This window comes from Triturus cristatus, chromosome 11 (assembly GCF_964204655.1).
Source record: "Triturus cristatus chromosome 11, aTriCri1.1, whole genome shotgun sequence".
NCBI lineage: Eukaryota > Metazoa > Chordata > Amphibia > Caudata > Salamandridae > Triturus > Triturus cristatus.
Window position 1 is genome coordinate 266,288,793 of NC_140594.1, and position 16,902 is coordinate 266,305,694.

Genomic DNA, 16,902 nt, shown 5'->3' on the forward strand with positions numbered 1-16,902 from the left:
GGCTACGGTAGTAGCTAAGGCGTTACATAGCAAGGAACTGGGGGGTGTCTGCCTTGCCGAGGGTGGTGGACTAGAAAACTGGCCTAGACTGGTGCTGGCAGGCAGAGTGCACAATATGCTTGAGCAGAGGATTTCCAAATAATGGGAAAAGATCTGGGGACACTGGCAAGCTTACCGAGGGCTGTTGGGAGGAAGGAAGAGCAAGCAGTAACTATTGCCACATTAAGTTGTGAATTTAAAGGGTATTTAGGGTTCAAAGGTGGGTGGAGGTAAAGGATGTAAGTGATTTTTAGCGGGTGGATAGAGGTAAAGGGAGCTAAGGGGGTTTTAGGGCTCAGGGGTGGTAGAGGTTAAGGGTTCAAACAAATCAAGGAGGGGGCCTGAGGGATTTACCCCCAAAACAGAAAAACTAAATTATGGCAGCTTGGGGTGGTTACACCTCCTCTCCCCCCAAAGAAACTGAAAACAGGCGGGTTGGAGGGAGGTCAACCCCCACAAAAACAATCAAGTCAATACATTGTAATGTCCACAGGGTAAAGGCATGCGTGTTAAAGCCCTGCATTATAATGTCTGATATTCTTTTTGATTTTACCCTGTGCAGAATGTATTTTTCTTCAACATGGCCAGCATTAGGCATCTCAAATCTGAATGCTTTATTTTCAAGGTTTCGATGTTTGGCAAACAGTTTGTATCTAAACTGATGCTATTAAAATGTTACTAAATAAAATGCTACAAATCTAACTACTTCTGTAGGTCTTATGCTTCTTTGATAAAGGTGATTCCTGCTTTGTCATGTTTCTGTATGTAACCGCTGCTTTTGACCCTATACATCAGTCCCCCTAAACTCTCACTCATACTTCGAAAGTCAGGTTCTGAGTTGATTTTCTTCCTTCCTGTAGCACCATTCCTACTGGGTTAATACAGGGGCGTAACATAATTCCCTACAGTGCCGGGGCCAGAGAGTCAAAGGTCCCCCCTCCGCACAGTACCCTGGCCTTGTGCGCTCCTGAGTGAGTCCGGAGGGGGGGCCCCTCCATGTACTTTGCAGGGGGGACCCTCAAGTTTCGTTATGCCACTGGGTTAATATAGCCGACGTGCTCTCTTCTAGGACTCCATACAGCATGGGTACTCGCAAACATTTACCCAGGGGCCTTAAAGTAAGGTCTGTGGTGTGATCGAGTGCCACACTGATGCCAGCATGGTGGCAGTAGGGGGTCTGGGTGGGTCAGGGATTGTGTAAGGAGGTCTCATTTATTTTAAAATAAACAGGTAAGCATTTTTTTGCAGGGTAATAAATGTTTGCCTGTTTATTTAACATATTTTTCTGAATATTAGTATTCATCATCTAAACAGCAGCTCGTGCTGCTGTTCACCAGGGGGTCCGCACGTAAAGGTCAAGAGGGTCGCAAGCGGCCCCCGGGCAGTACTTTGAGTATCAGTGCCATACAGGCTCCCACACTTCCTAATGTGTACGTGGAACCAATTGGTGAGGTACAGTATGACCATGGAGTGCTTCCCTGCCCCCACGTTTAAGAAAATGTTACACAGTGGTTTCTGAATTTTCCTCTCATTCTGGCATCCTTTGGCTTTCTCATGTCATGAACCCAGTACCAAAAGAGAGAACCCAACACAATAATACAATCTGTGGTTCAGTTCCCAAAACACTGAATTTTTTATTAATTTTTATCTATATCCCAATTGGCTGACAGCGTCAAGTTACTGAGTGAGCATGATTATGGTTGATAAACTTCTTCAGATGTAACTTGTCAAAAATGCTTGAGAACAATATATTCCTAAAAGGAGCTTCCAGATGATAGTCCAGGCTCTAGTTCTCTTCCATGGCTTGTAGCCAACCTCCTTTGTATCAGTCAGAGAACGGATGACGCTCAAACTTGTAATTCTTACACAAACATCAGCAAGCCCGTGCCCAAAATGCATCAATGATTTACGGCCATATGCGTCCTCATAAGAGGTTTAATTCAGTAACAGGGGTTCAGCTGCACTTGGGTGCCACTCTTTGGATGTTCTTCATTTTTAAATGTAGTAGGGATTGACTTTTATGTGAATTGTGATACTATGCATCATGTGACACTCCTTACTTCTCCACCATACAAACCAACATGCATCTATCTGTGCACCCATGCACTTTATCATAAATGTCGTAGAAACTCACTCAAAAGGCATCCTTCCATGTTTGAGACAAAGCGAAACATTGAACACAAACTTTCTTTGCACCTGTTTTTTCACTTTGCTGCTATTAAAACGTGTGCAATCGTGGGCTAAAATTGTGCATACAAACTGTGTGGTAGGGCTAGTGTTATGAACACAATCGAGCATAAAAACATTTGTGCACTTTATTCCATATTGTTTACTGCAAAAGTTACAATCATGGACAATAAGGCACCAAGCACCTTGCCCAAAAGGCATTTGAACCTGAGAATTTTTGCTTTCTTCATAACCACCAAATTCAGACTGAGACCTATAATGGGAATACACTTGCGTACTTATGATTTGTATCCTTGAAAAGAAAATATTTCACTCAAAATGTTACTGAATATAAGGTTTTCCATTGTAGTATTTTTTATGTACTGAATTACATATTTTTGCAAATTGGTTTATTGAATTGTTCATTGTTCCTTTATCCATATTTACTATTTTGTTACATTTCAGGTGATGTTCAGGAGGCTAAGTTACTTTTAATCAAGATGAAATATTTTTCAAATCTGCAGGAAAAAGTGAAGATCAAAATTATGCCGCGGTGATTTTACTTTATTTTTTAATAAATGGATAAAACAGTTTAAAACATTAAAAATATTTACTTACAATCATTTGTGCCATTTGTGTATTGTTAGTATTCTATAAAATCAACATAACTACCCAGATGTTCTTTTTAGGTCTAGTTTAGCTGTGCAGTTGTCGCTTAATCATTTTTGATAATTAGAAAAATATATTTCTGATGGATACATCTGCGTGTGAATTCCTCTCCTTGTGAATATCCCCAGCTGCCACTCTGGATCCGTAGAATCTTTTTAACCAATTCCGTTATGCCCTGTTAGGTGGCGTTGTGTACCTACCATTGACTCCTCTCTGTCCTAGTAATGACGTCGGAGCCACATATAGCCACCGTCAGGCATGTTGATGTCCGTTCCTTTCTTCCTCTGATGTTAAATGCAGAACCGGTGCTCGCTCCCTCATTTTTCTGTCACTTGATAGGGTTCTTTATAAAATTATACAGTATGTAAGAGGTTATGCCCCTCCAAAAACTACAGGATTTAAACCCTGCAGGAACTGTCACAAACAAATATCTGTGACAGATCCCCACCAGGTATATCTTTATTGCCTGGATTTGTTGCACAACTCCAAATCTTGTGGGGAGTGCACCAGGATGAACTTGAAAGCTTTCTGGGACCTTGAGTCCAAGCTGTATGCCACCGGACATGGTCAATAGACGTGTAGGGGGTTGGTCTCAATCAAACTTAATGCGGATCCTATTGAGCCCGCCAACTACAGACCTATACCTTCTTCCTTATCATAGCAAAATCATTGAGACCATGCCCAGTCCTGATGTTGTTGTTTTCCTACATGTCGCCTTGAACATTGTAAAGCGCTCTGATACCCTCAAGGGCCATGTTCATTTTATCTAAAACAAACAATGTTCCTCTTACTTGGAAACCCACTTCCTCCTGGATCCCTCTCAGTCGGATTTAGGGTTTCCTATTGCATAGAAACAGCATTGGTGGTGGTATTAGACACTATTAGGCTTTTCCTTGACAATGGTCTCTCAGCCATGTTGGTGTTACTCAATCTAACTGCCACATTTGGCACAATCTGTTATTCAATCCTGGTCCAGAGACTCACAGAGATTGGTGTCTGCGGACAAGCGTAGGGGTGGCTCAAAAGTTTCTTAGCAACCGGACTCCGACAGTGCACCTTGAATCTTTCAAATCCCTCACTATGACCTTAGATAATGGGGTCATCACTGAGCACTACGTTTTTTACCATCTATGTAGCCCCTCCCAGCCCAAATGATAAGATCATGTGGCTTTGAAATCATCTCATATGCAGATGACACTCACTTGATCATCTCTATGGGACCCAATCCAGAATCTACCAAAGGCAGATTTGGTGAATGTATGAGGAATATTGCCTCCTGGGTGACCTTGAATTGCCACTTGCTGTACGGAAATCAGATTGAGATGTTTGGCAAGTTGCATGCAAATTGGTGGATTACTGGTGCTTTTATGAGTCAGGCTTGATCGCCACCCTAAAAAGGTAGTAAAAATCTTGGCATCCTGGTTGATGAGAACCTGTCTATGAGAGAGCAGGTAGGATCCACCTACATTGCCCGTTTTGGGATCATGCATATGCTCAGCAAGGTCTTTCAGTGGCTTCTGTTACACTAGAAGAACTCTCACTCAGGCAATCATTGTAAGCTATTTGGATTACAGCAATGCCATCTTGGTAACAGCTAATGAGTCACTACTTTCCAAGCTGCAAGTGGTTCAGAACACCGCTGCCCGCCTGCTTTGCAAACTTCCTCCTTGCTACCCATTGGAACCCACACTGGAATTTCTTCACTGGTTTCCTGTGAGAAAACGTTATCTATTCAAACTCATGTGCCTGCTTCACAAATCATTGTTTGGCTTGTTCTGTCTTCAAGAGAAACTCAGCCATATCTTCCTACTAAAAATATCAGATCTAAAGGCCAACTACTGCTATGCCTTTGGCATTTCTGTACGACCAAATATGGTGGGCGGTCCTGTTCCTATTTTGCTCCCCACCACTTGAACAGACTGCCTTTTCATATGGTCCTGCTCTGACGTGGCTTTTTAAAAAAAAACTACTTAAGACCTGGCTGTTCTGAAACTGAGATCCTCTTCTCATTTGAAGGCTTCAGGTAAGTCAAAGTCCAAGGGTAAAACATAAGACAAATTGTGACTCACCTTTATCCCACCACTCTCATCAGGAGAAGTCATATGAATGTTGGGGTGCCTCCCGATCTTGATCCCGGTCCCCTACAGTGGAACCAATTTCCCCAATTGACCCAATCTAGCCCATATTCTCAGGTCTATCATAGATGCTACAAGTCAAGGCCTTCAAAGAGGCCATGTTGCACAAATTTAGAAAACATTCTGGTTTCCCCTGCCATTCCTTTGGTCCGCAAGGAGGCCTCCAGTAGGATTACTGCTGGTAATGTTGTCACCAACACCATCTGAGCTTCTTGACCGAGCAGTGGGATCAGCCTTGACTCTGGGGTAGATGTCCTACTGACTTCAAACCTGATGGTGACATCCTCGCCTGTTCCCTATGCCTCAACACTAATCCCACAGACGCTAGAGAAAGAATAATTGTCCTTATGGACTCAGAAGCGAATTCACCACAACCATGACTGACTGCATCCTACCTCGACCTAACCAGCAACCGATTCAACCCTATTCAAGCTTGGATGGCGCACTTTCTCTTCCCTTTATGTTGGATTCAGAACATCATGTCATGATGAAGGGGATGGCTGCAATTTTATAAAGAGATTCTGTCTTTGCATCTTCAGTATGCCAGTGGATTAGACACTTCCCCTAGCACTGGTTTAAACACCCCTCCTAGTGCCTCCACAAAGGAATCTGCTTTATTTGCCGTCGTGATAAGGAGGGCAACATACATTTTGGACCACCTGCTCCCATCTGTTGAGGTGAAGACCAGTATCCTCACAGAAATCTTGCTTCAGGAACCGACTTCCTCTGAACCCCCCATTCAATTTAACAAAGACCTTAGAGACACTCTAATGGGCTCTTGGGTCAAGCCTGGCTCTTGACTGCCAGTTTACTGACAGGAGGCCAAGCGACAAAGGCCTGCTTCTGGAGACCTGCCCTTTCTCCTTCAGGATTCTATATCTGAAAGCCTAATGGTCCAGGTGTCCACGAGCTGACTCAGCGCAAACTCATTCCGTGTTACACCACCTGACCGGCAATATAAGCACAAGTAGGCATTCACCAAGCAGATGTTTGCCTCAGCCAACCTGGCCCCCTGCTCAGTTAATGTAAGTTGCCTTCTGGGATGCTATTTGCATGCTTTATGGGGCATGGTGGTTAAGATCTTGCCTACAGTCCCTGAAGATTTCCTCGCCAGTTTTGTACAGATTATCCAGGATGGACAAGAAACAGTGAAATGTGTGATGCAGTCTGGCCTGGACATTACTTACTGTTTGGACAGGGCAGTCGGTACCAGCATTCTGTTACAGCGCCATATGTGTAGGAGAGCCCCGAGCTTTTAAAGTGACGTTCAGGTGTCACTGATGAACATGCCATTTGATAAAATGCATCTCTTTGGAGAAAAATCTGAATCAACTCTAAAGGGGTTTAAAGAATGCAAACCTATAGAATCCTCCCTTGGGCTTTCCACACTTGTGCGATAGTATCCCCCACAGTTTTACCTCTTTCGAGACTTCAGAAGAGGCTTGGCACAACACAAAGGTCCACCTGCCCCAGGTCCTCTTGGACAAGGGGCTGTCGAGAGGGGCCCGGCATCGGCAAAAGGTACTGGATGCTATCCCTGTTATTTCATGGTGGCGAAGAAGGACAGGTGACTTCATCCTGTATTAGACCTTTGCCATCTCAACCTCTTCCTCAAAAATTCCAAATTCAAACTGCTCACCCTAGCCCAAATTCTATATCTCTTGAATCCTGATGACTAATTGGTGGCATTGGATTTGCAGGACCCTATTTTTAGATTTCCTATCCTGCAAACCCACCGGCGATACCTGTGGGTTAAGGTGGGCAGAAGCCTATTCAGTTTTCTGTGATCTATTTCGGCTTCACCAGTGCCCGTCGGATGTTCACAAAATTTTAGGTGATGGTTGCTGCATAACTTCGGAGGTTGAGAATACCACACTTCCCATACCTCGACCACTGGCTGCTGAAGGTAGTGGTATGCCACCTCCAGACACCATTGAAGTTTCTCATTTTTGAGGTTCTGTATCAGTCCCACCTGATTCCTTCCCCAGAGGCTCCCGTTCATCTGAGCTGTTCTGGATACAGTACTCTTTTTAGTCTTTCCACTTGCTCAACGAGTCCTGAACATTCGGACTATGATCCCTATGTTTCAGCCTCTTTCCTGGGTCTCAGTCAGGATGACTCTGAGGCTTCTTGGTGTTTTCATCTTCTGCAACCTGCTTCTGGAACATGCCAGATGGCACAAGTGGCTCTGCAGTGGGATCTAAAGTTTCAGTGGAAGCTGCATAGAGTAAGTCTTTTGGATTCCACCCAAGTTTCGGAGGAAACTGGAAAAGGTCAGCAATGGTGGCTTCTTGACTACATGACATGATCATGATAGAACATATGGGAGATGTGAAAATCAGAGAACTCCGGTCTCCAATGGAGACCCATCACCACATCAGTTTGCTGGATTTACATTCGATTCACTTCATCCCATCCGTCAAGGACGGGAGATGGATGCAGGTCCTCATGGACAACACCAGTACCGTGTGGTACTGCAATAAATATGGCAGAGTGGGACCTGGGATGCTGTGCCTCTGGAATTGGTCGAGCAATTGGGCATTTCCCTGGTAGGCAACCACCTGGCAGGATCTTTGAACTCAACTGGCACTCACACTCGGTGCTTGGCATCTTGCAGCAATGGGGAGATCCCTGGCTTGATCATTTTACAACCACTGAGAATGCGCTGTATCCAGAGTTTTGCGTGTTAGAGGTTCTAAGGCGGCTTTGCCCTGGAAATATTTTCCACCAGGACTCTACCTCTCTTCCCAAAAGTTTTGAAGAAGATCAGTAATGACCGGGTCAAAGCCATCCTTGTGGCCCCAAGTTGGGCCAGGGAGTATGATGCCCAGAATCTCTGTCTGTAAACATTTATCCTCTGATCCAGCTGTCGCTTCGAGGAGGATCTCCTGTTGCAGCATTAAGCCAGAGTCTTGCATTTGTGCCTTCTTAACGTTCACTTCCATGTGTGGAGATTGAGCAGTGACAGTTAACTGCCTTTGATCTCCCTCCCAAAGTAGTGGATGTCTACCTCAGAGCTAAACGTTCATCCACCAAAGCTCTCTGTGATGAATGCTGAGCGAAGTTTGTAACTCTGTGTACTTTTTGACATATACAACTTCTGCAAGCCAAGTTGTCATTTGTACTGATTTTTGCACTGTCCCTAGTTAGCAAGGATTTGGTTATTTGCTGACCGTGTCATGCCTTTCTTCGTTTACCAGACAAACCATTGTTGTTCAGATCACCTGTTGTGATGAATTTTTGAAAGGGTTAATACTCATGATCCTACTCAAACTATTTTCAATGCCACGTTGGGACCTAATTTGGTACTCACATACTTGATGTGCTCCCCGTGCGAACCAATGCACACCTGTCCTCAGCAGCTTTTGACTGGAAAAAAGTCTTTCTCATGTAATTTAAGCCTGTTGCATGATTGAGTTGCAGGCACTGTCAGCAACTTTTTTTTTCTGGGGAAACTGGTGCTTCGGACTCGGGCGGCATTCTTGCCCACAGTTGTGACGCCTTTTCATGTTGAATAATCCATCATTCTTTAGGCATTCTTTACTATACCTCATCCCTTGAAAGGGTAAGAAAGACTCCATCACTTGGAACACACAGGAGCTTTGTGCTTTTACATCGTTCAACCAAAAACTATTGAGTGCATGATCAGCTATATGTAGGGTTCGCAGGAGCAAAGAAAGGTAACCAATTACAGAAAGGAGCCATTTGAAGGTAGATAGTCTTCGGCGTAACAATCTGGTATACACTGGCTAAAGAGCATCCCCAGGTGGCTTGAGGGCTCATTCCACCAGGGCCAGGACTGCGATTATACACGGAGCACCTGTTGTAGACATCTGTCAGGCTGCAACATCCGCCTGAGTTCATACTTTCACAAAGCTCTACTTCCTTGATAGCTAGGTGTGGTAAGAGGGGCACTTTAGATGAGATAGAAAATCCACCAGAAAGAGCATTACCAAAGGTAAGTAACATGTTCTTCAAAAGTACTACTGGGAGAGGGGTTTTGGCCCCACCCAAATATTCCATGAAATTAGCATTTCATTGGATGTAAGTTGAGTGCTTGCATTGTGCTCCTATTCGATGTGAGTCCCCCTAACCTAACATGTCAGCGGCATTTCAACATAATGCAGCGTGCAAGTTTCCATTATGTACCAGAACAGGCAGCACTATTGTTAAACTCCCATCACTAGATGGAGCAATGTGAATAATGTATGCCCATCCGTGCATAAATTTGAAGGTGCTGACCACCTGTTTGATGATTACATGGACGTGTCTTTAATTTCAATACTTCTAAACTGCTTGACAAGAAAACGTATGGCTGAGCATATCTTCAGAAGAGTTTGGGATGGGGTTATTCGTTATGTGTGTAGTGACATAGGAGTGGTGCATTTTATTGACCAGTTCTAGCATGCTGCACAGAATTTGGAAGTGCTTTTTGGCTGAGGAGTCTGCACGTGCCTTTGGTGTTAAAACACTATTCTAGCCATGCTCGGACTGGCCTTCACTTATGGATGACCAAAGATGAGTCATGTTGGACCATGACATTGAAGCTGGGCCATGACAGGCAGTCTGGATCAGGGTAGTCGCTCTGCTGCTGCCACGCCCATTCTGGATATGAGAAGAGCAGTGCAGCAACAGCAGTGGTTTGGAGCTAGGCGAAGCTCAGACGGTGAGCGTGAAAGATGATCGGCCCTGTCGCAGGGTACTGGCTGCTGGGGCTCTGCCCTTTCTACTGCTACATGCAGGGCTGCTGATAGTTCTGAGGCACAGGCTAGTCGGTGATGGGCTTACTGGACGCAACCAGGGCCCCCACAAGGTGAGTAGAGGCAGCACTCTAGAGCATATGCCTGAGCATTGTTTGGCACGAAAAACACCTGACTTTGCTGACTGACCTTGTACTGGCTTGAATGTGCAGCTGTAGCGGTGTCCCTTGAGGCTTCCTTTGTGCTGCTGCTCTCAGGACAGACTTTGCAGCAAGTGCTCACCTCTCTCTAGGATGTTGCATGCAGACGGCTTCTGATGGACCGTTGCATGAGTTCATGGTAAGCAGTGTATGTTTCCAGGGTAAGTGGTGTGGGAATGCAAGGTTCAGTGGTGCCTAAGTGCACGGTTAAGCAGTGCTTGACTGCAGTCTTAATGAGATATTAGTACAGGGTGAGTAGTGTCTCTCTGTATACAGGGTGGGCATACTGTGTGACTGCAAAGTGAGATGTAGGAGTGCAGATTGAGAGGTGTGTGAGTGCAGATTGAGAGGTGTGAGTGCAAGGTGAGCAGTGAGTGCAGCATGTTATGTCTGAGCACAGTGTGACTTTGCAAAATGAAAGATGTCGGAGTGCATGCTTAAAGTATCTTGCTGTTGGGGAGAGGTGTGAGAGTGACGGGTGGCAGTATCTGTGTGCAGGGTGAGTGGTGCAAGATGCTAGGTGAGCTGTGTGAATGCAGAGGCAGGTGTGTGAGCATGCAGGATGACCATTTTGGGTGTCTGCAATGTGGTCAATGTGTGTCTAGAGTATGAGCAGTATGTGAGCGTGCAGGGTATGCTGTATGTTAACATGCACGGAGATTGGTATATGAATGCGGGTTGGCTGTGTGTGAATGCAGGGTTAGTGATTTGTGCGCGGTGTCTGAGTGCAGGGCGAGCAGTGTTTGTGTGCAAGGCAAGAGGTGTGAGTGCAGAGTGAACTGTCTTAAGTGCAAGGTGAGTGTACAGGATGAGATGAGGGGTGTCTGAGTGCAAGATGAATGCTGTCTGAATGCAGGGGGAGTGGTGTGTGAGTGTTCAGGGTTGTGTGTCTATGGTCACATGTGGTCTATGGTCAGTTGTGTCAATAGTCAGCGGTGTGAGCAATGAGTATGCATGGTGAAGTGTGAACACTGGGTGAGTGGTTTGTGCAACTGGTCCGCTACTAATCAGTGAGTGCAGGGTGAGAGGTATGAGTGTAGTGTGAGGTGTATGGGTGCAGCATGATGTGTGTGGGTGAAGGTTGACAGGTATGTCAACGCTGGGTGAGAGGATCGTGAGTGCAAGGTGAGGGATGTCAGTGCAGGATAAAAGTGAGCAGTGTGTGAGTTTGCAGAGTGAAAAGTATGTCAGCAGTGTGATTGGAGGATGAAATGTGTGTGGGTCTAGAGGGAGAAGGGAATGATTTCAGGGTGAGAAGTCAATTAGTGCTGTGTAAGCAGAGGGTGTAGGAATGTGCAAGGTGCGCAGAGTGTAGGGTGAACAGTGTGGGTGCAGTAAGGTCAATGGTGGGTGAGAGGTGGGTAAGTACAGGGTGAGGGGTGCATGAGTTTGGGTGAGTGTGAGGTGCGTGAATGCAGGGTACGTGCTGTGTGACTACACAGTAAGTACAGGGTGAGTAGCTAATAATATGAGTTGATGAGTGTAGGGTGTGCAGGTGTGAATGCAGGGTGAGAGTTTTGCCTATGTGAATGCAGAGTGAGCGTCACACTTTCGTGAGTGCAGGGTGCAGCACATTAAAGCCACACATGCTGGCATTATAAAAGTTTGTTTTAGAATTCTAAAGTTTGTATGAGTTTGGAGTGAGTGGTATATCTACTAATCATTATACGGTTATAACAACTGTAAAAAAAAAAAAAACATTGTGAAACATTTAATTAATGCTTTTTATTTAGGGTAAGCATGGTTCATGTTGAAAAATCGATGTTTTAAGGGAATATTAGATTTGCTTAAATTGTAATGAAAGTGGTGTTTTGTAAACAAGCATTGGCAAAGGCAATAGGTCTTTCCTATGTAACAACTATTGGCTTTGACAATGTCTTTTAACCATGTTGTACACCTGCGTGGTTGTTCTTCAGCATGGCTCAATGTTAGTTGTGTTCATGACAGTGAGGTTGAGTGGAGTGGAGTGGAGCAGAGTAGAGTGATGTGGAGTGGAGTGTCGTAGAGTGGAGTGGCATAGAGAGAAGTTCAGTGGAGTGGTGTGGATCAGAATGGTGTACATTGTTGTGTAGAGTCGACGGGCATAGATTTGAGTGGAGTGGCCTAGAGTAGAGGAAAGTCACGTGGAATTACATAGAGTGTTGTAAAGCGGGTTACAGTGTAGTAGAGTGGCATGCAGTGGATTGGAATAGAGTGGTGTGAATCAGAATGGTATAGAGTGTTGTGTGGAGTCAAGGGGCATAGACTTGAGTGGAGTGGCCTAGAGTTGAGGAAAGTGGCATAGAATTGCATAGAGTGTTGTAGAGTGGATTACAGTGGAGTAGAGTGGAGTGGAGTGGAGGGGCATAGTAAGTTGTGGAGAGAAGTGAAATGGCATGGAGTGGAGTAGCGTCCAGGAGTGGCATACTGTGGAGTAAAGTGGCAAAGTGGAGTTGAGTGTTATTGAGTTGAATGGTCTAGATGAGAGTAAAGTGGTATAGAGGGAATTGCATAAAGTGAAGTACAAGGGCATAGAGTGTTGTGGCGTTGAGGGTCATACTGTGGAGTGGTGTTGTAGAGTGGGGTGACCCATAGTGGAGTAGAAGGAAGTGGCGTGAAGAGGCACTGAGTGACATAGAGTGGAGTGGAGTGGAGTAGAGTAGAGTGTCAATGTGGAGGGGCGTAGAGTGGAGTAAAGTGCCATGGAATAGAGTGTAGCGGCATAGCATAGGGTGGAGTAAATTGGAGTGGCATGGCATCGAATAAGGAGGCGTAGAATGTTGGAGTGGACTGTCCTAGAGTGGAGTGGAGTGGTGTTGAGTGTGAAATGTCAAAGAATGTTGTAGATTGCAGTGGTGTAGAATAGAGTGGAGTAACTTAAACTAGAGTATGTATAGTGTAGTAGCGCACTGCCATTTCTGACAACACATTTTCAATTGAAATGGCCATTACATTTGCACATCCAGTTTTACTGCTAAAATTGTACAGCGCTCAAACAATCATTTGTGGTAATTGCATCACCTAGTGTATTGATTTGTTTTGATTATACTCTAATGTTTATTTCCAACACCCTTCCGAAGTCCCAAAAAATGTGCTTCATTAATGTTTTCCTAATTCTGAAATATTTGCACAGTTCATTTACAGACAATAAAATGTTGTTGTGTGCTAGAAAAGAACCTAACCATTTCCACGCCCAGTACCCAGCAAGATTGTCACATAAATCCTCTCACTTTGACGTCTGAGGAAAAAAAGTAAACGCCAAGCTCCCTCAAAAGACTCAGTCTGACATTTGACCTCTGTTTTTGACTACACAGCAAATGTGACAAGGTAAGAACAACATGTAAAGGCCTGTTTACAGAAATCGAGCATTCATTGAGGAATGCATGGGACAAGTCAGAGAGGTGGTAAACAGGCTATGCTCCATGGGATGGACAAAGGGATGCTGTACAGCCTAAAACAAAGCCAGTAAATAGAAAGGAAGCAAATGTGAGTTACAAACCACTAAGCCAATGGTAAGCAATGGGCTGGATGCATTTCCAAGGAAGCTTTCAGCATGTCTCAAGAGGTTTTTTCCCCAACCAGACAGCTCCACTGTGTCGTAGGCTCCGACCAAAAAAATACGCCAGTAAGATATTGACCCTTTGTCAACAGATCAATAGAACTTCAGACATGTTTTATCTTTGTAAGAAATTACCATATTTCTATCTAAAGAACTCCTCTGTTTGCTTCTACATATGCGTCTGTTACTATAGAAAGTGAAAATAGTAGGAACCATGCCAATAGGGCAATTGGTCGCTTCCTAGCACAACGTTCCTTTATGTGTGCCACGCATATCTTGGGTGCAGTTTGTGATAAAAATCATAATATCTCAAGAAAAGAAGACCATAGCCGAATGTTGTGGAGATGTCCTAATGTTTGGCAGAGTTGTAAAAAATGGTCAAAGATCTACGAGCTAGACAGTACCCATCGTCATTATTTGAGTTAAGCTAAAAAAACTTCCAAGGAAGTCAAACACTGTAATTTGTCAGTTAATTAAAAAATGTTATTATAAATAAAGTACAGAGAAATCAAATAATTGAATTTAATTTTAGTGGCAAACAAATGAATTAGAATGCTGTTTGGTTGAAAACACTAAGAAAAAAGCAAAGGACCGTTATATACAATATAATACCTATTTTAAAATGATTTTATTGAAAATGTGGTCAAAACAATAAACCTGTGCTAAAGAACACAGTTTTAATATTTAAGCGGAAGAAAACACGTGCAGTGGCAAAGGTAGAATGCGTCTGTGTACTGAAAGGGTTAAGACTGAGTCCCAACCTTTGGTGGGCAGTGAGCAACATTTGAGTGTCAGAGGAAATGGCAAGCAACATCCGGATTACAAATACTACCTATTAATCTGGATATGTTGGTAAAAGGGGAATCTTATATACATACTATAGTAAGTGCTATACATAGATATGTATATCTATGTATTCCAGTGAGGATGTTTTTTTACTTGTCTATAAAGCTATGTTGTGATAAAAATTAGATGGAGTATTTCACCTCAAAAACTGAGATGTTGATTTGTGACCTCTACATGCCCCTGTATGCAATATGCTGAGTACCGTATTTTTTCTTTTTAATTAACAAAACATGTTCTAAGCTGGCGCAAAAGTTTTTTTGCACTAATTCGCTTTACACAAACCACATGTAGGAATAGGAGCAACAAAGCAGGCCTATCGGCTATGTGACACAGCTAAAGTTATATAAAAAAAACAATAACTTAGCTGGGGAAGGTAGTGACATAGCCTAGACACTACCTCACTGGATAAGGAGTTTTAAGAAATTTGTAATACACTATGTATTTATTGATCATGTTTATTGCATTTAATTGTACCAAATTAATTACTTTTTTTATTCAGGTACTTAATATATTGGGTAACAATTTTACGAAATCAGAAAATAATACCAGTACAAATGCGATATTTGCTGTTCCCCACAAGACTGTATACAATTGAATATGAGTCTGTCTTTGCTATTTATTATTACCATGTAATTCACGCACTTTTCACTTTAAAAATAGGCATCATGTCAGTCGAGTCATGTGATCAAGGCCTGTTGAGGCCGAAACGCATCATGGCGGAATAATAATTAAATAAACTAATATGCACCAGCAAGTTGGAGTCCGTACTTGTTCTTCCACGTAGACGGGAAACTCAAAGGATAAAGGAATACATATATATATCAGGATGATAACAACATTCAATAAAAAACAGCAACCGATATACAAGATTTTCCCAAAACATTGAAATATTCTGACAAGTGATACAAAAATTGCAATTATCCAGTATTGGGGTATCTTTCATCGATTCACATGCTTAGAATCATCCCCGCCGACGAGGTGGGAGACTCGCGGTACAATAAAACCTATACATAATAGTCATAAAAAACATTATACGATAGGCTACTGTGGACAGTAAAGTCACTATATTAGCCTATCTTAGTCCTTTTGTAAAAAGAACCAAATTTGGAACACAGCCAATCAGGCTGCAGCACCCTCTTAGAACCCTCCACAGAGAGGCAAACTCTCAGATTTTCTACCGCATGTCATGTGACAGGGAGTCTCCCTGAGCTCTGCTCAGTTTTTCTTCACCTTTGGCTGAACTTTGTGAGTAGCTATGTCTGATTCTTCAAAGAAAAGCTTGTTTTTGCCTTGTTCTTCATGTGGGAAGAAGAGACTACATTTTTACGATCCCCACAAGGAATGTATTTATTGTCTTTACCCAGCACACAAGGTTAAAGACTGCAGGATTTGTAGAATCTTTCCTGCCAAGACTTTGAAGGACAGAGAAGGAAGATTGCTGGTTTGGCTGGAGAAACTGAAGGGTACTTCTGATGTCGTTTCAGGAGATGATGGCAGTGTGAGTCCTCAGGCGCCCACCCCTCTGGCCAAAAAGAGGGATAGATCTTGTGATCCCTCTTAGCGACAGAGTAAGACCTTCAAGAAGCCTCACTCTGAGATTGGTCACTCTTCCTCTAAAAAAGAGAAGCTTTCATTCCCTTCAGAGGTGAAATCTAGTGAGAAAATGAAGATTTCAATGAAAACTGCCTCAAAACAGCAGAAATCTCATTCTGAGACTGTCAGGATCCCGTTGACGTCGAAAAAAAGCACAGTCGACGATGAAATCTCCTCAGATGGTGAGTGATTCCTCGATGTCGACGAAGAAAATCCCACCGGCAGCGGCTGTGACGACAACATCGTCGATGATGGTTTTTCCAACAACGTCGACGGTAGCTTCTGTTATGGATATCTCGGCTGAGACGGACTCACCATCTATGTACATCTCGTCGACGCAGAAGCGTAAAAGGCCTACATCTTTACAAATTATGCCAGTTTTGACATCAGATTTATCGTCGTCATTCTCATCTTCAAGAAACTATTACCAGGACGTTTCTCATATTTCACCCTTGCCTCCTAGTCACTATCTGGAGGAGTAAGATGATGATGGACTTTTTAGCCCAGCTCGTAACCCTTCTCAACTCCGGATCAAATGTCAGGATGATGACGATAAGGAAGAGTACTATGAGCCTTGTGAGTCTCTGCGGGGTCCTCAAGAGACTTCATTTCAGCAGGAACCTATGGTGCAGATGCCTATGGCCTTGATGCAAGATCTGAATGCTATGTTGAGGGATTATCATACACGCTTTCCACCAACAGCGACTGTTCCAACACAACCTACTACGCCTACGGTTTTGCAGATTGCAAGTCCTTCTGCCCCTATCAATGTACCTCAGGAGGTTGTACCTGCGCATCATTTAGTCCAAGATGATGATGGCGATACTGTGGCTGAAGATGGGGAATTACCAAACTCACCCACAACTGTGGATGAATGGGATGAATACTTGATTCCTACGCCATCCTCACCAGTTCCTCTGGCAGTAGATTCCCCTCCTGAAGCTATTGAAGGTTTTCACGCAATTATGGAAAGTGCAGCAACCAGGTTTCATCTTCCGGTATATGTGATGCAAACA

At 43.7% G+C, this 16,902-nt stretch overlaps 1 protein-coding gene across 3 annotated transcripts in view; it reads left to right on the top strand.

Annotated features, from left to right (window-relative positions):
* HSCB (HscB mitochondrial iron-sulfur cluster cochaperone) overlaps window positions 1-16,902 on the top strand; it is a 176,298-nt gene that overhangs the window by 106,963 nt on the left and 52,433 nt on the right. For 2 of the 3 annotated variants that reach the window (XM_085636238.1, XM_085636236.1), the window contains one exon: window positions 2,671-2,825. The exons of the other annotated variant lie outside the window; for it this stretch is intronic. In XM_085636238.1, the coding sequence (XP_085492364.1) occupies window positions 2,671-2,762 (92 nt within the window). In that variant the 3' untranslated portion in view covers window positions 2,763-2,825. Of the gene's footprint in view, window positions 1-2,670; window positions 2,826-16,902 lie in introns of those variants that run through there. 3 annotated transcript variants of the gene reach the window in all.